Genomic DNA, 19,448 nt, shown 5'->3' on the forward strand with positions numbered 1-19,448 from the left:
TCAGACCAGAAGCAGGAACAAAACACTGACGCTGCAGGTACGGTGCAGTTATATTTTAACAAACAAAAATAAAATAAAAAGTTGTACCAAAAAACACTTTGCTCACAGAGCGAAATAAAAGTTTCAAGTTTTACTTTTAAACTTCTCTGCCTTGCTCAGTTCTCTCCTCTGAACAACCCACCCAGAGTGCAGAGAGCTGCAGGCTATTATGCAAGTGACCATCTCCTGATTACTAACAAATTAATTAATTTGGGAGATGGCCACTCTTTACTGGCCATGTGGGTGAATTGACTGAAGAAACACAATGTCTTAAAACTCCTGTAGTGACTTTACTACCACACCCACTGCTGCTTCGGCTTAGGATATCCGTACTGCCTCTGGGCATGCAGATCCCCGCCCTTAATCTGTATTTCCATATTTGAAACCCTCCCACAGTCATGCTCGTGTTCCGCCCATGCTCCCTTACGCTGCCACAGCACTTCCGCAAGTTCAGCATTACTCCTAGCAAGTAGCGCAGGCACGTCATACAGACCCACTCCCTTCACTGTACTAACTGCATGCCTAATAAAGTATTATGTAATTCAGATTCACTTGCTTTGCAAAGCCCTGCTGATAAATATATTGTTGGGTTGGATGTACTGAGTGATTTGAAATGTATTGTTTGGGGTTTGAGAGAAGGTGATGTAATGTAATGTATTATTGTACAGTTCTGGTCACCTCGTTACAAAAAGGATATTGCTGCTCTAGAAAGAGTGCAAAGAAGAGCAACCAGAATTATCCCGGGTTTAAAAGGCATGTCGTATGTAGACAGGCTAAAAGAATTGAATCTATTCAGTCTTGAACAAAGAAGACTATGTGGCGATCTGATTCAAACATTCAAAATCCTAAAAGGTATAGACAATGTCGACCCAGGGGACTTTTTTGACCTGAAACAAGAAACAAGGACCAGGGGTCACAAATGGAGATTAGATAAAGGGGCATTCAGATCAGAAAATAGGAGGCACTTTTTTACACAGAGAATTGTGAGGGTCTGGAACCAACTCCCCAATAATGTTGTTGAAGCTGACACCCTGGGATCCTTCAAGAAGCTGCTTGATGAGATTCTGGGATCAATAAGCTACTAACAACCAAACGAGCAAGATGGGCTGAATGGCCTCCTCTCGTTTGTAAACTTTCTTATGTTCTTATGTTCTGGCAGAGGCGATGTTAGCAGCTTGTGAGAATGCGTGGTCGGCAGCTGGTGATTATTGATAAATTGGCTGTCGGCCATGCAGATTAAATACTCTCATGCAAAATGTGCGTGCGTGCATGCGCGCGTGCACATTTGTAGCGATGTGCGTACCTCCTGGTCCGGGGACGTCACGGCCAAGCCGTCCTGTCACACGTGGTGTCGGGGTGGGATACAGCGCCTCCACGGACTCAGGCCAGAACAGGTACTGGGGTACACACATTTTTGAAGAAGATTTTTCTTTTTAGAGCAGAGGATGGAGAGGTATGAGAGCTGGCTGAGGGACCCCAGCACCTCCCTGTGGCTGAGAATGGAGGGGAGGCATTTACTGGGAGACCATGTTGTATGAGTCACCCTGCACCCCACGCAGCCGTGCCTTTACCAGGTAAGACCCTCGGGGATACCATCACTGCAATTAAGAGGTGCAGCTACCCCTATTATAATAATACTATAAAACAACACTAGTAGAGTAAAGCAGTTTATTCACTACAGAATAGCTTATGAATAGAGACACTGTTAAGTAATGCACTTCATAACGTTAAATAATGCAATCCATCAATTAAATCAAAAAAATATAATCAATCAATAAGCAATACATTCTTAGAAAATACTCCAGTCTATGGTAATTTTATGTAAACTACAGCTAGTTGAAAATATATTTGCAGTAGTCCTAAGACATGGCAGTCTGACTGGTCTTTAGCAAGACAAAGATGAGTGAGCACAGCCAACAATGGATACATCTTCAATGGGTCAGTGCAATACTATTCTCATCAGACTGGTCTAGCAGGACAGTGCAATACTGTTGCATTCAGGCTGATCTTCAGTACGACACTCCAGTGTGCTGCACACGGCTGCAGAGCTCAATCCTCTCTGCTGACTGCTCCTGATCCTGATCCGAGGTTTTCCTGAGACAGATGTCAGAGACACACAAGGAGGGTTCAGAGTTTAACTGCAGCAATAACAGAAGCTTTAAAGGATGAAGACACTTCTAGGCTTCAGAGTAATCAAGTCTCATTGAAATCACAGAGTGCATTTCAGGGTAAGGAGCAGCTGTGTATCAACTGTAAAGACACTCTGTGGAGGCAGCAGCTTTGTGACATTACTGATGAAAGGGTTATTTTTTTAAATACCCTGGATTGAACTTGAACCAAAGAATAATGATTATGAATCTTTATCATCTGGAAAACCAAAAAAGCCAAATTAACCCAATACAGCATTTCAGGACACAGGTCAAAGTGAAGGTGAGTTTGCAAGAGGGATTCTTAAAGAGTGAATCAGAAAGTTTCCATCTCCATTTTCAGTGCTGAAAAGGATGATGACAGGTAGAGATAGCGAGTGCTGCCCCCTGTCTGTACACATACTGGTCAATACTGTCTTACCGTGATGTACCACCAGCAATACACAGGGAACCTGGAAAACAAACATGCAGATTGTTTTCAGTTTGTTATTATTATTATTATTATTTATTTCTTAGCAGACGCCCTTATCCAGGGCGACTTACAATTGTTACAAGATATCACATTATTTTTACATACAATTACATTATTTTATTTTTTTTTACATACAATAACCCATTTATACAGTTGGGTTTTTACTGGAGCAATCTAGGTAAAGTACCTTGCTCAAGGGTACAGCAGCAGTGTCCCCCACTGGGGATTGAACCCACAACCCTCCAGTCAAGGGTCCAGAGCCCTAACCACTACTCCACACTGCTGCTGTTTGCCCTAACCACTACTCCACACTGCTGCTGTTTCTTATAATTGTGTTATATGTGTTTATATAAACTTGCTAAATGTTTATTTTGGACACTGTAAATTAGCTGTGTATATTTAATCAGGAAATCATTCTTTTTTAATGAACTATCCCTAAGACTGGGGTGTGCTGTTCACACTGTAGAAATCACAGGAAGAAGCCTGCATGTGTGCTGTGACAGGCCAGGTGAAATGTGTGCACTGACTGGGAGTCTCACCTTGGATCCTGCAGTATTGAAGGAGCAGCAGAGTGAACACAATGAAATGAATCAGAGTGAAGCTCACTCTGTAGCCAATAGCAACAGCGCTGTGCCAGGACGCTGGGGGAAGGAAGGTACAGTATGAGTGTGTGCGAGTGACTTCCATACACCTTGACTGAGCTGATAGGGATTCAAGAACATTACCCTGCTCACACTCGCTGTATAGGAACAGACTTCAGCCTCTTTGTCACTCCAATGGCTGTCTGCTGTAACTGCATTTTATTTGAACCATCACTCAATTAACACTAATTTGGGTAAATCAGTATGTTTTCATTTTATTGTTTGTCAAAAGAGTGGAAAATTATTTTAAATGTAATTAAACCTAATGTAAAACAAACATTAGTGGGTAAGATATCCTACTGAATATAGTGTAGAACCAGTGTCTGTACAGTGTATTTGTTTCCAATCCAATGCGTTGATATTGCTGGCAATTCTGTGATCTGTTTATTAAGGGTTCTATACTGGGAATATAATGATACCTATTATAATCTATGAGATCACTTTCAATCATCAAGTCAGTTATGAAAAGTTTCTGATCTTACTTTGCACTTCAATGTGTAGCTCCTGGCTGCTCTTCTTCACTCCCTGTGACTCCACAGCACACGTGTACCTCCCAGTGTGGCTCTTCTCAGTGCTGGCTATGCTGTACAGTGCAGAGTCAGTGCTGTTAGTCACAGGCTCCCCGTCTCTCACAATGGTGTAGTGGAGTTCAGGGCGGGGGGTTTTGTTCACTGCTGCCTCACAAGTCAAGTTAAGAGCCTCTCCCTCCTTCACTGTGGTTCCTGGAGAGGCTGTCAGAGCCACCCTGGAGAACAGCTCTGACACAAGATAACAAGAACACAGTGAGAGGGTCTGTGGAGAGTCAAACCAGGTGAAACCTCTTCCAGCTATAGACAGTGCAGCCTTAAGGACTGACATTGTGGTTATAGATACACAAATGAATAGTTTGTCTGTCACAACAATGAGATACATGCCTTTAACAGCCATACAGAGAGATTATGTACTGAATGTTCATTGTGTGCTAAGAGTAATCCCACATATGAGCCCACAGTCTTACCTGTATAGAAAGAGGCACGGTGTCATAGCCACTGACTGTGCGTAAGACACACATCACCAACATGGAGCATTTTGACTACAGTGAAGCACTTTTATTCTCTGGAGAGCAGCCCCGAGATGGGACAAATGGAACACCAGGCTCAGGGGGTAGAAAGGGGATTAATAGGGCACCTCCTTACAAAAGCCAAGGGTCACCACAGAAGACCAGGAGACAATGTTGGGGCCAGCTGGCACCAGACAACAGGGTGTCTGGGTTGGTGAGGGCAGCCCTGTCCATCTAGTCCTTGACTGGGGCTGGCTGAGCTCCAACATTCCCTCCGACCCACGCGGGATGGAGTTAATCAAGGAGGGAGGTGGCCGGTGGTGGCCATGTGTGTTTTGCACAAGGGAAGAGGTGTGTGGCAGGGCGGACGGGTAAATAGTGTGATGTGTTAGTTGTGTAAATGCACATTTGGCAGAGATGGGGTTAAATATATCCCTCCACAGTGACAGGTGTGGCCATTCTCTAATTAGATAATTGAGTGCTATTTGGGGAATGGCCACATGTATATAAAGGAAGGAAAACCCCTTTGTTGGGAAGGGTTAGTTTAAGGGAAAGGCTGAGAGCAGCATGTTGTGTTTTCGGCATGGGCACCGGGACAGCACAGCTTGGGTGCAAATCTGATTTGTGTTTGTTTAAATCTTTTGTTCATTTTTTTGTTCCTGTATTGCTAATAAAAGTGTGCATCAGCACTTAAACTTGAGTTTTTGGTCTCTGGTAACCAGCCTTGGCCGTGACACTACCCTTTCACAGACCTGAAAGCAGTTACTGTGCACTTTCTACCCACTAATGCAACGAGTGAACTACAGCCCATGGACCAGGGGGTTATTCATGCTTCAAATCCTGGTACAGAACATTTCTACTAAGAGAGATGAGTGCATGGACAGCAGCAACCATAATCCAGGTGGACATTCTGCAAGCCATGCAATTCACACGCAGTGCATGGGAGCAGATGTCAGAAACATGTGAACTACTTTAAACATGCTGGATGGTGTGCAGAAAATGGTGGTCAAGAGAATGAGATGCTGTCTGTTAGAGAGGAATGCGATACACTGGGAATATCATAAACAAAACTGGAGGAAATTGAATTTGAATAAAACCAAGCCTCTTCATGAGCAACTATGAGTGATGAGGACATTATTGAACCAGTGACATTGACAGTGACGGGGACAGGATGAGGACATTTCTGGTGATGAGGACGTAGAAGGCACAGAACCAGTTACCCCTTCACTGGATGAGTTCAGAAAGGCAATCACAAATTCACACAGTCATTACCTGGAACTGGTTAACAAGATTGAAACAGCATGCATTGAGAAAAGCACGAAAAAGCTGAAGCAATCTACTCTGGACATTTATTACAAAAGCAGAGACATGTAATTACTGTATTCAACTTGCAAGTGTAAATATTTATATATATATTTTATATTAATGACCATAAAGTTGCACAATATATTGTGAGGGATTGGTTAAAGAAAACGAGGAAAAGGTGAAAAGACAACGTAAACCAACTGGATGGTAAACAAAGAAAATAATGTAAAGAGTTTGGGATCAAAAATGAAGTCGGGTTAAACAATACATTTTGTAAATAATAACTGTGTGTTAAATAAGGGAAAGTAAAAATAAATAAGTTTGGTTTAAAATAAATACTTACTATTGTGTAGAGACAATACACGGGGGGCGCTAGGACCAGGTGGAAGCTACTGGAGTCAGGGTTGGCTCCAGTTCAAATTAATTATTCATTTAATGATTTGTCAATTGTTTAACAATGTAATTGGTTACCATTTAAAATGTCTGTGAGGGTTTGGTTCGGGAGCTGGAAAGTGACGTTCGGGAGCTGGATTACTATTATTAGTATTATTATTTATTATTATTATTATTATTATTATTATTATTATTATTATTATTATTATTACTGTGAAACTGGACAACAAACTATTGGAAAAGGTATTTGGACTGTGATTTGGACTGTGATTTGGTTTTGGAGACGAGGTAACAGGATTAGCCTGCTTCGCTATTAGTTAGGTAAAGCATCTGTTTAGATAGGACCTGAGATCGGGTTAGGTTTTGTTTTCTTTATTTTTCTTTTGTAAATAATAAACACTCGCTACAGCGTTTTCTCACATCCTGGTTGTCAAGTGTATATTTTAAGAAGGAACACCTGTGGCAAAGAAGGCAATCCGTCACAACATAGGCAAAAAATACGATACCATTATTTATAAAATAAAACTTGAAACAAATGATTCTGCATTGTGATTTAGCAGTGCTTGTATTGTTTTGTCAGACTGCTTGTGGTCTTGCAGAGCTCAGCACCGGACTCTAGTCTGCACAGAACGTGCTCCTCTCTGAGAAAAACAAAGTTTCTTCAGGGGACAACTTCTGATAAAAAAATAAAAAAATAAATACCTGCAGTAAGATGTTCAAATGGGCAAAAAGAAACTAAACAGTACATCCAAGAAAGTGTGAAACGACCACAAAACAAAGGCAAGCAAAACATGAGGGAACTTTCATACCTACCAACATTTACTTTAATAATTGATATCCATCCAGAGCCTCTTTATTGCTATATCTGGTATGGCCTCCTGTGGATTTGTACAAATTCAAGACATCTTGGCAGAACACAATATCAGAAAGCTCTGCCCTTGATAGGGGCCCTGTTGCTTTAGTACCATAAATTAGTAATACACTAAATACAGTTGACCTGGACTCCAATATTAATGTAGCAGAGAGACATTACAGACAGAGAAGGGGTGATGTTCGAGTGAACCTACCTCTCACTGACACCCGCACCTCTGCAGAGTCACCAGAGTAAGTTGAGGAGTTCCACATCGCTCTGCACTTGTAGGACCCCTCGTCACTCTTTGAAACACGATCCACACTCAGCTCTGTGTTATTCTGGGACTGAATCTCTTCATTATCTTTAAAAAAGACAATCCTGGTAAACGTATAATTTGTGCGGACACGACACCTCAGAGTCAGACAGTCTCCCTCAATCACAGGCTGGAGGGGAGTCTGCAGGATCACCCATTGATCTGAAAAGACAGAAAGAGTTCAGATCAGCAGGGCTGAGAGACGGGTCAGGATTGAGGAGTCTGCAGGATCACCCATCGATCTGAAAAGACAGAAAGAGTTCAGATCAGCAGGGCTGAGAGACGGGTCAGGATTGACCACTGACTGGAGGGAACTGACAGTTTTACACAAACACACCTGCATCACCACCACTACACTCTCACCATCTCTCCATCCTCATCCACTTTCTCTCTTTCACTCTCATTTTCTCTTGGGTGACCTTATTCGTAGACATGACGTTAGTTTCCACTGTTCTGCTGATGATACTCAGGTTTACTTGTCCCTCAGACAGGGCTGTGTGTATCTGCTGCTAACATTTTGAATATCTGTCTTGCTGACATCAAGAACTGGATGTTTAAAAACTTTTTAATGTTAAATTCAGACAAAACAGAAGTCATGATACTGGGACCTAATAAGAATACACATTTGGTTTGTTTTATTTGATGGACTGTACAGATTTTAGGGCAGATGTAAAAAACTATATTATATATTTGATACAGACCTCTCTTTCGAAGCACTCATTGAGATTAATGCATGCTTTTATATCTTCTAAGGTTGATTATTACAATGGTCTTTTTATTGGGACTAGCCACAACATTATTTCTCACCTCCAACTTGTACAAAATGCTGCTGCTAGAATTTTAACTCTGGTCAAGAGGCGAGAGCATATCACCCCCGTGCTGGCATCCTTGCATTGGCTCCCTGTTAGTTTTAGAATAGATTTTACGGTGTTGCTGTTAACTTATAAGGCTTTAAATGGTCTTGCTCCTCCATACCGAATAAGAGGCACTTTTTTACACAGAGAACTGTGGGAGTCTGGAACCAACTCCCCAGTAATGTTGTTGAAGCTGACACCCTGGGATCCTTCAAGAAGCTGCTTGATGAGATTCTGGGATCAATAAGCTACTAACAACCAAACGAGCAAGATGGGCCGAATGTCCTCCTCTCGTTTGTAACTTTCTTATGAAACCCTATGTCCCTAATCGCCCGCTCTGATCACTGGATGCTGGGTTACTGTCTGTACCTATAATTCAGAAACAAAACCTCAGGTGGTAGATCTTTTAGTTATATGGCACTTAAATTATGGAACAAATTGCCCATCACAATTAGAGAAGCCCCTTCAGCCGATGCTTTCAAATCTAGCCTAAAAAAACATTTTTATAGCTTGGCATTCTCATCTACATGAGCTGATATTCTCCTGTCTCCATATTGATCCCACTGCTGCTCTTTTCAAAACTAGATTAAAACACATTGTATAATGTAGCTTATATATCCTAACTTTTTTACCCTTATATATCCTAACTTTTTTACCCTTATATATCCTAACTTTTTTTTTTCATTTTTTTTTACATATTTTACTGTTTTGTTTTTATTCTGTTCCTTTTTTACTGCTTGTTGTTGTTGTTGTAATAGGTATTGTTTCTATATCCTTGTAAAGCGCTTTGTGGCGACCTGTCGTGAAAGGCGCTATATAAAAATAAAATGGATTGATTGATTGATTGATTAATTAATTCTAACCTTACCTGTGATTACCGTTTTTATACACCTGCATCAGTGAAAGTGCTCCGTCCAGAATCCCATTTTTACTTTAGAAATGTTTTTTTCATTAAAATCTTAATTAAAATTAACTTTCAGCTTTCATATTGAAGCTTGTTGTGTACAACTCCTTCAAGCAAACCAAGTAGGAATTTGCCCCAGGAGTTTCAGTCAAAATGATCATTGGCCACTTTCACCCACGCACCCGTGACTGACTAATCAATCAATTTACGGCTACAGCCACATTCCCACATGTGTGTTCTGGCAGGGAGGAATTTAACTCCTTCCCTGCCAACCCAATACCCCCTACCCCCCCCCCCCCCCCCACCCCACCCCCCCATTACCCTGGCAGGTCTTTTCACCCTGCCACACTCCCTTATATATATACTGTAGATCACACTTTATCTTTCTCTCTCTCACCCACCCCCGTAGAGCTTAGCTTGTTGTATAGATCTGTCTGACTCTCTATTTGTCTCATCCCCCTCTGTATGGATTTTACAATCCATCTCTATCTCTCCCTCTCTGTTTAGACCTCTGTATTTATCTCCCGCTCACTCTCCCTCTGTACAGATCTCACTTTCTCTCTCTCTCTCTCTCCTCTGTATACAGTATTGCTCTCTCTCCAATCCCCCTCTCTTTTTATCTCAGCTATACACCTTGTATTACATCATGTATATAGTGTTTTTTGGTGTAATAGCTGAGTCGTGTGTCTTTTTCTTTACACCTCGCTGGTATTGCCCTTTTGATGTTTTTATCTCACTTTCAGACCAAATCAATGTCTTGACTTTGTTATTGTTCGCTATTTTACAAACCAGATTACATAGATCAGATAGAATATATCTGAATATATCTTTGGGTAAACCAAAGGATGTACATTAATACAACCTATTCAAAAAGCTTTAACTCAAGAGCTTTAACGCATTGTGTGGTCCAGTGGTTAAAGAAAAGGGCTTGTAACCAGGAGGTCCCCGGTTCAAATCCCACCTCAGCCACTGACTCATTGTGTGGCCCTGAGCAAGTCACTTAACCTCCCTGTGCTCCGTCTTTCGGGTGAGACGTAATTGTAAGTGACTCTGCAGCTGATGCATAGTTCACACACCCTAGTCTCTGTAAGTCACCTTGGATAAAGGCGTCTGCTAAATAAACTAATAATAATAATAACAGATTTTACTGCAATTAATTTAATTAAACAGAATGCTTCCTATTTCAACTCCATTGCTCTGCATTAATCTGGGTTAATAAAATCATTACAAAAATGTATAACTGCCTTTTAAAATATGAAAAAATAACTCATATGGTCAGTGTAACTGTCTATGAAGAGTCTGCATTAAGCTGAGTAAACTCACCAGTTATGTTTAATTTCACAGGATCGCTGCGCTGTGAGTAGAGTGGCTGATCTCCTCTTTGTCCTCGACACCAGTACTGGCCCTGGTCAGATACAGCAGCTGCAGTGATTGTGTAGCTGTCATCAGTTATACTGCGTCCAGCAGTCTGGGGCACTGGAGTGTCCTCACTGTCTTTGTACCAGAGATATTTCCAGCCAGCAGAACCCCCCTCAACCCCACACCTCAGAGTGACTGTCTCCCCGGTGAATATCTCTGGGAATGGAGGCTCCAGGGTGAGTGTAGTCTGGGGCAGCTCTGGAGAAATATAAAGATTATATAATTAGTGTGCACCTTTCCCTTTCAGAGCATCAGTAGCAACACTTAAATCAAATAAAAACTAGCTGACAACAGCTGTTTTTTTAATTATAAAACCTGACCCACCTAGAAATTTTAAATCCAACAGCTTTTCAAAAGAGTTCCAGACTTTTGTTGTATGCCAGTTTGTTTTATTTATTTCTGAAGTTATTGCAGTAACCACTGAATAACACATAACAGTGGAGGCTCCTTAGAGGAGGCAAGGGAGGCAGAGCTCCTCAACTTAACAAATACATACATTTATATATATATATATATATATATATATATATATATATATATATATATATATATATATATATATATATTAGCTCAAAGAGCCAGCTGCCCAACGTTTCGATATGTTGTACATATCTTTCTCAAGGGAGCCTGTGTTTGAATCAAAACATTGGAGGTATTTATAGGTTTTTGACGGCATGACAACTACTTGTTATTGTTTACATTCAAATCCATGATTTATTCTTATATGATGTAATGGTGTTCTATATATTGTGACATCATTTTTACTTCTATCTTTGAAACTGTATTAATTCTAATTAACACTACTTTATATAAACTTATATTTTTATTATATCATGCAATGCTGGCTCTGAGGATCAGTCTAGATTTGGCCTCCCCAGCGCATCAGGTGGTTCTGAATTCTTTTATATAAAGTAGTTCCAGTCTCTCCAACATATTTGATTTCATCACATTTTTCACAGGCTATTCCATAAACAGCATTGCTATTTTTACAGTAGGTATTAGTTTTTAGTGGATATGTGGTGTTTAATTATATTTTTACTTTTGTCTATGTATTTACACACTTTACATCTACTAGTGCACATGTTCGTAGAACCTATTTTGTCAATTATTCTTTTATGTTTACTGTGAACTAAAATATCACCTAAATTAGCTTCTCTTTTGAATGCTACAAATGGGGCCTTAAGAAATACTTTTTTTAATTTTTCTGAATTATGTAGAATCCGCAAGTGTTTCCAAACTATTTTAGAAATATTGGGCAAAAGTTTAGAGTAAGTCATTACTAATGGGACTCTTTTGACCTTTTTATCTCTATTTTTATAATCTAGTAGATCATCTCTTTTTAGTTTATCCACTTTTCTTAACTCCGTCTCTATAATTCTTTCTTTGTATCCTCTTTTTTTAAGATTTGTTTTAAATACATTTCTTTGTTTTACATAGTCACTTTCTTTTGAGCGTATTCTTCGTATTCTTATTCCTAGACCCTTTGGGATTGCCCTTTTAGTGTGTATCGGATGTGCAGAGGACATGTGTAAATACTGGTGCATGTCAGTAGGTTTACAGAAGAGGTCCGTCTCAATTAAACCTTCTTCAAGTTTCACTATGGTATCTAAAAATTCTATTTCTTTCCTTGTCCATCGAAGGTCCACCTTAATATTACTGTGTATTTCATTTGCCATTTTATGAAACTGGAAAAGAGATTCTTCTCCATGTGTCCAAACCCCAAAAATATCATCTACAAACCGAATGTATTCTAAAGGTTCTCTTTCCGATTTTCTAAGTAATTGTTCTTCCCATTTCCCCATGTATGTACTGGCAAAATGCATTCCTAATTTAGATCCTATTGCGGTACCATCGTTTTGTTTGTAATTCTTATCAACAAATGTAAAATAACTAGTCTATTATCTAGTGCTTTTTGACAAGCTTCTAAAGTTTCTTTACGAGGGACACTTGGGTACAAGGATTTTACATCCATGCAAAATAAAATTGTATTCTCTGGAAGGTTGTGTTTTATTGATTCAAGTCTTTTTAAAAATTGTGTTGTATCCTTAACATAGCTTGGTAATTTCTCAACGTGCGACCTAAGTTGTTTTTCTGGTTTTTCTGGTTTTTCAGCTATTATGTGTGTTGGATTATCAATCGTGCTGACTATCATATCGCATGGGGTGATTTTCTTTGTGCATTTTAGGATTTCCTCTTGCTAGGCCTGTTCTTGCATTATGTGGCTGCATGTATTTTTTTAATTCTTTTGATATAATGCCTTTATTGTTTAGTCTCTCCGCAATTTCTTTAACCTCTTTTACAGATTTATTGATCTTATTGATTTTAACTTCTTCATATGTATATGTATTATTTAATTCACATTCTACAGATTTCATATAGTCATCTGTGTTCATTATCACTATTCCTGAGCCTTTATCTGCTGGTCTTATCATTATATCATCATCATTTAACAACTCAGTCATAGCTTGTTCTTCAATATTGGTTAAATTAAGTTTACATCTTTTCTTTAGTCCTACTATTATTTCTTGTTTAACTACTTCAATATACATATCTAACCATTTATCTCTTCCATCCGGAGGAGTCCATGTGCTTGTACTATTAACCTTAATCCCATGTTCATAATTACCCTCTGAATCCGAGATATTTTCATTGAAAAAATATTCTGCTAATCTCATGTGTCTCTCCCACTCCTTTAATTCAGTGGCCAGTTTATCTTTATCGATGTATCTTTTAGTCAGTATAAACTTAAGTCCTTTACTCAGTACCGCTTTTTGGGATGTGGTTAAAGTTCTACTTGATAAATTGAATACTATGTCTTCTGTCTTCTCTTTTGTGTATTTGGTACCATGTCTATTTTTGGGTCTCCTATCTTTCTGTTTTGAATTCTCTGTCCTATTCATGTTTAACTCGCTATTTTGAATTTTATTATTTACTTTAACCTGGTTTATTTTTACTGTTTTAGATTTATTTTGATTATCTTTCTTAATTATGCCACAGTATTTAGATTTTCTTCCGGTTTCATTGTCTTTAAATACAATAACTGAGAAATGGTTATTGTTGTATAAAAGATTAATTGGATCGTTCTTATTTTTTTAATATATTCTATTGTGCCTTCGTATTTAAAACAGTCCTTATTCTTTAAGTCTATGTATACGTGTATGGGCATATTTAGGAGGTCTACAGCTGCCATAACTTCTGTCACTTAATTTCATTTTTTCAATATGGGTCACTGAGTCGATGTACATTTCATATTGTTTTATATTGCTTTCCATTAGTTCTATTACATTATGTCTAATTGTTCGATGGTCATTTTGTGAACCGTATAAAACTACACCTAAACATCAAAAGAAACAGTTCCCGTCCTTCTCTATTTGAACTATGTTGTAGTCGTCATAAAATCTTACACTCGCATTGCTCAAGCATTCTATTCCAAAGTGTTTCAGCAGTGTTTTCCTTATTCTCTGATTTGTTATGATTTGAAATTTTAATTTTTTCTAGACCTATTCTATTTTGTAATCCCGGTTGACCTATTAATTTGTGTAATTTCATTATCTTTTTGTTGTTCAAATGTTCTAGAGTTTTGTTCTCAAGGTTGTCTACTTTACGAAGCAACTGTCTCATTTCTGATGGAGGGAACATGCAATTTATGTAATTTATTACTATCTCTATTTCATTACTTATTTCTCTAATTCGTCTTGCCGATGTCAATTTAAATATATATAATTATATATATATATATATATATATATATATATATATATAAACACATACAGACACACACACACACACACATATATTCATGTAAGGTATAAACCACGACGGGCCGTGTGGGTCCCATGATAGATATCACGCCTGGGGTGGTGATAACTTTAACCACCCGAGAAGTGGTACATATCATCGGAACCTCACGCCCCGAATTGGTTTAAACTGCTTGAATGTCCATATTTTTTCTTTAAGTACATTAACCAGCCCATGCTGTATTTTTTTTGGATGTGTTTTTTCAATCTTTGTTTTCTTCTATTTCATTTAGGTGGTTCTTATCTATTGTTATGTGTCTACTCTTGCTGGTGCACTTGTTTTATTTTTTATTTTTTTTTCAGGTACACTGCTGTCTTCACTCAGAAAGCTGGTGTTGTACCAGTTATGTGGAGTTTCATCCCTAAATATATTAAAGGAAATAGGTGAAATGCCACTCATTTTTGGCTGTGGTTTTGTAACTAATAACAAATAAAATGTCAGTTTGTCATGGAATTTAGAATGCAGTGCTGCGTAGTGATTTATTCAGTGTGAAGCGGCTCATTAGTATGCAAGCTGTGCTATACGCTATATATACACACGGTCATGTGATGCTGTTTAACCAATCAGAGGTTGTTATTTTTCCAAGCCGTGTTTATATATATATATATATATATATATATATATATATATATATATATATATATATATATATATATATATATATATAATATATATATATACAGTATATATATATATATATATAATATATTATATATATTATACCATTATAATATAATCATTTTCAATAAAATTAAATACCATTAGTGGTAAAACCTAAGCTCAAGTTTTTTTTTCTGTAATGACTGATGACAAATACAGAGAAACAAAAAACAATAATTTGTTTTGTTGTATTGAAAAAAAAAAAGTGTTTCTTTAACTTATACAACCCGTTTTTAAAGTTAATAATATCTTTTTTCAATACAATTCAATAAAAAACGGACTCTTACTCAAATGCAGAGTAACTCAAACCGAATGGGAGAAACAGAAGCCTGTACTAGAGTTACACTTTTGTGTTGTTCGCTGCGCCTGCGGTGTACATAAGTTCAATTAAATCAACTTAATTACATTTTTTACAACGGTAAAAACTGAAATCAGAAAATAATAAAAGTGATTTCATTGGGCCCTAACTTATTTATGAATGTGTTTTTACTTTGACTCCCTGTCAATGTTAATTTGTTAATAAAGCTGAAAATCATGTTAGAAATCACATTAAAAATCTCAATTTCTGTAAGGCTAATAATACTGAACAAGAGATTACTGATGACCTTTGGGTAAGGGGAAACAATAGATACATTGCACATTATGTGAAAAGAAGTTTTAAAATCCCCCCTCCCCTGTACTTGTGCCTCCCCTGTATTTGTGCCTCCCCTGTACTTGTGCCTCCCCTGTACTTGTGCCTCCCCTGTACTTGTGCCTCCCCTGTACTTGTGCCTCCCCTGTACTTGTGCCTCCCCTGTACTTGTGCCTCCCCTGACTCAGAGGTCACCAGCAGCCACTGTTTACAAGAGCAACTAATAATGTCAGTGGGCAGCATTACAATTTTACACCAGCAATGGCATTAAACTAAAACAAATGCATATTCAGGTTGCAATAAAAGAGGAAGTAAAATCTGAATATGTTAAATCTGAACCACAGTGACACCCATCATTTTTTTTCATTATAAATCTTTAACCCCTCTGCTGTCTAAAATGACTCACCTTTCAGAGAAAGCCTCACAGAATCACTCCTTTTCTTCACCCCCGTCCCTGCTGCCTCCACCTCACACTGGTAGCTCCCTGTGTCTCTCAGCCCTGCCGCTGGGATTGAGTGCTGATCCCGTGATCGAGCTCCACTCAGATCCCCATTGTCTTTGATATAGCTGTACTGCAGCTGTGTGCCCTGTTTATTTATCTGAGCCCCACACTGCAGAGTCACAGCCTCTCCCTTCCACACTGGACTCACAGGGGTGAATGTCAGAGTGGGTGTGATAAACAGCTCTGGAGAAACACAAGAAAATACAATCATACATACAGTACATTAACTAAAACAAAGTCAAAAAAAGAATTAAGTATGGATTTGGTGAATAAGGTCCTCCATCGGGTTGCTAAACAGCTCTGTGGAAACACACAAACTGTAGTCAGGTGTGGTTTCTGGTATGTGGCGTTTTCAACAAATATGTATTTGTTCATAATTTCACTATTTAAACTTCGTAATGTTTATAATGCATATTTATATTTTAGTTTGTTTAGTTGGTAATATACTGTATGATTGCACTTGTGTGTGGTGTGTAGAGGGGCTGCACTGCACTGTTAATCCTAATCGATTGCCTAATTGACTATTGATTAAGTGGTTTAAAATAGTTTAAAATTGTCTTGATTGTTATCCTACATAAACCGGCTGTGTCCAATCACTGGAAGAGAGGAGACTTTGCAGAGTGGTTTGGTTTGGTCATGCAGCTGGCGGCTCTGCGGGTTTGACCCAGATGGATTCTTCCCTGTTCAAATCGAGAGTTTGGAGACTGACTGTAATTGTTTCCAGTCTGAATTGGCTTAGTACTTTATATTGATGCTTTGTGGACAAAATTTGCTGACAACTGTTTACTGCTAGTTGATTGCCACACATCCACTAACTTTTAGAGTGAAGTATTGACATCTCATTTTATTTCTCTCTCTCTCTCTCTCTCTCTCTCTTCTGCTCATTTTGTATACAGCGCTTTAAACAGGAAAGTAAATATCTGTGCAGTAGTGAACTTTGGGTGGATTTGTGGACCTACCCAGCTGAGCCCTTGTTCAATACTTGGTGTTGCTAGTTGCCTGATATTAATTAGACTAACTTAATACTGGTTTGGTGTTGCCTATGATTGTATATGCTACCTAAATTGCCTACCTAAATGATATACTGTAATAGAGATTTGAGAGTGTATTTATTTGTCTAACTGCTTTGGTGTTGCTAATTCTATATTTAAATCCCAGCCATTTAAATTAAACATATCATTGTAGATCTAGTTATTGTATTTAAGGTTAATTATAGAGTTGGCATAGTAAGCGTGTATAAAATGCTTTCTGGAAAGCCTTCCCATATGTAAGACTTGATTATTGCAATGCTTTATTTGCTGGACTTCCACATCACGTCTTATCACATTTACAGCTTGTTCAAAATGCAGCAGCGAGGGTTCTGACTAGAACGAAAACACGGGCTCCTATAACTCCTGTGTTGGCCTCATTGCACTGGCTTCAAATACATTTTAGAACTGATTTTAAAATCTTACTATTAACTTATAAAGCACTGAATGGCTTAGCACCAGAGTACCTAAGAGAGATTCTGTCCTCATATAAACCTCTGCGCACTTTAATGCCGGGAGCACTAGAGCGCGCACTGTGGACCAGTGTTTGTGTTTGTGTATGTGTTACGTGTGGGTGAACTGAAACGGGACTGTTATTATTTTGGGGGAAACCCACAGATTATAAATAAGCAATACACGCTGCTGTATTGCTTCATTAACATTGTTATTGTTTACTGCTGGCATCAGGCATTGGATTATACCATTAAACCATTGCACCTGGACTGTCGTTGTTTGTCTGATTATTGATCACCTGCACCTGCACACTGTTAACCACTTTGCCACACCTTCCCATATGGTATCCCTGTTTGATAGGTAATCTTTGAGTGTATACATTTATAGGAGTGTCTGTTTGGCTACCTAGTGAATGATGACAGAGATGCTTTTAATAACGGTGCCCTTCTGTTGTCAGGAAGAAGGCCCTACATAATGGATGAGCACTACATAAGGAAATTGTTCTGAGAATGGCGGTGACTTTGTCATGGTGGGCCACTTCCTGAATGGAACTGAACTGGAGGGAGAAGGGGTGGTGGAGATCCGTCCTCCCTCAGTGCACCATGGCTGGTTACAAGATGCTTGGTGGGGGGACCTCGCTAGGTGTAGGTGGTAAGAAGGCTGTGGATGCTGCTCCCTAGGGGGGAATGAGAGGCAGTGGCATGAGACACACCTTCCCAGCATATCCACAGACAGCCTGCCACAAAAATAGTGGGGGACAGATTCCAACCCCAGCTGCAGTTGGTTAAAGGTCCTGAAGAAAAGGTTGCTGACTCGGTGATATTAAAGCATCTCTGCCACCTGCTGATCTGCAATCTGAGTTACTGAGTTTATTAACGGGTGCTCATAAAAGACAGTGGAGATTTTAGTGACAGAGCTTAAAATGGCAAACATTTGTATGGGATGGGTTGTGTTTTGTTTTTCAGGTGATTACGGCACAAGAAGAGAAGGTGATGCCTCTTGATATGGTGGGACAGAAGACTGTACTTCCCTAGATTGCAACAGACTGAAGACCACAGAAAAAGATATTGAGAAGTATGGTACTGTAGGACTGTGGCAGGCTGGCTGGGCGGTGACGTCACGGCAGAAGAAGGAAGGTAAAAAATCAGCAAAAATAAATCAAATATTTTAATAAAAAGAAACTGTGCTCACAGAGCAAAATAAAAATGTAAATAAAACAAATCACGAACACAAAAGATACGAAACACAGGTCAGGCTGAGCTGTAGCCTTCACTGATCCTGTATCGTTTTAGTTTAGGAGGCTGTGTGGTCCAGTGGTTAAAGAAACGGGCTTGTAACCAGGAGGTCCCTGGTTCAAATCCCACCTCAGCCACTGACTCATTGTGTGACCCTGAGCAAGTCACTTAACCTCCTTGTGCTCCGTCTTTCGGGTGAGACGTAGTTGTAAGTGACTCTGCAGCTGATGCATAGTTCACATACCCTAGTCTGTAAGTCGCCTTGGATAAAGGCGTCTGCTAAATAAACAAATAATAATAATAATAATAATAGTGTAGTTTTTGTCTCGTTTTTGTCTCCTCGCTCTCTCCACTCTCGCTCCTCATACACCCACCCCGAACATGGAGAGCTGCAGGCTTTTTATATCGTGGCCGAGGGGTTTAACTAGTTAGTAATTATCCTATTACCACTCGGCCACAATCTGCACGAGTTTATTAAATTACTGTGTGGATGGGGTTTCCCATCCACGTTACTAAATAATAACAAACAAACGGCTACACCGTCACATCTATAAACAAAACAATAACAAAATACACGGCGCTTCGCCGTCATATATACATTTAACAAATACAATAATAATAATAATAATAATAATAATAATAATAATAATAATAATAATAATGATAATAATAATAATAATAACACTATGTAACACAATTTTTGTTCCTGGGTAGTGTGTGTTATTTCCTAATTGCTTATGCCTCAAAAGTATAGAAAATGGC

General features: G+C 38.8%; 1 protein-coding gene across 1 annotated transcript in view; it reads right to left on the bottom strand.

Annotated features, from left to right (window-relative positions):
• Positions 1-1,711: 1,711 nt before the first annotated feature.
• Positions 1,712-19,448, bottom strand: part of LOC117966804 (immunoglobulin superfamily member 1-like) — a 46,369-nt gene continuing 28,632 nt past the window's right edge. Inside the window, exons 7-13 of the mRNA XM_059018385.1 lie at positions 15,875-16,153; positions 10,284-10,577; positions 7,104-7,364; positions 3,782-4,057; positions 3,198-3,299; positions 2,608-2,638; positions 1,712-2,133 (exon numbers count right to left, since the gene is read on the bottom strand). Of these exons, the coding sequence (XP_058874368.1) occupies positions 2,049-2,133; positions 2,608-2,638; positions 3,198-3,299; positions 3,782-4,057; positions 7,104-7,364; positions 10,284-10,577; positions 15,875-16,153 (1,328 nt within the window). The 3' untranslated portion in view covers positions 1,712-2,048. The remainder of the gene's footprint in view (positions 2,134-2,607; positions 2,639-3,197; positions 3,300-3,781; positions 4,058-7,103; positions 7,365-10,283; positions 10,578-15,874; positions 16,154-19,448) is intronic.

Source organism: Acipenser ruthenus, chromosome 59, assembly GCF_902713425.1.
Source record: "Acipenser ruthenus chromosome 59, fAciRut3.2 maternal haplotype, whole genome shotgun sequence".
Lineage (NCBI taxonomy): Eukaryota > Metazoa > Chordata > Actinopteri > Acipenseriformes > Acipenseridae > Acipenser > Acipenser ruthenus.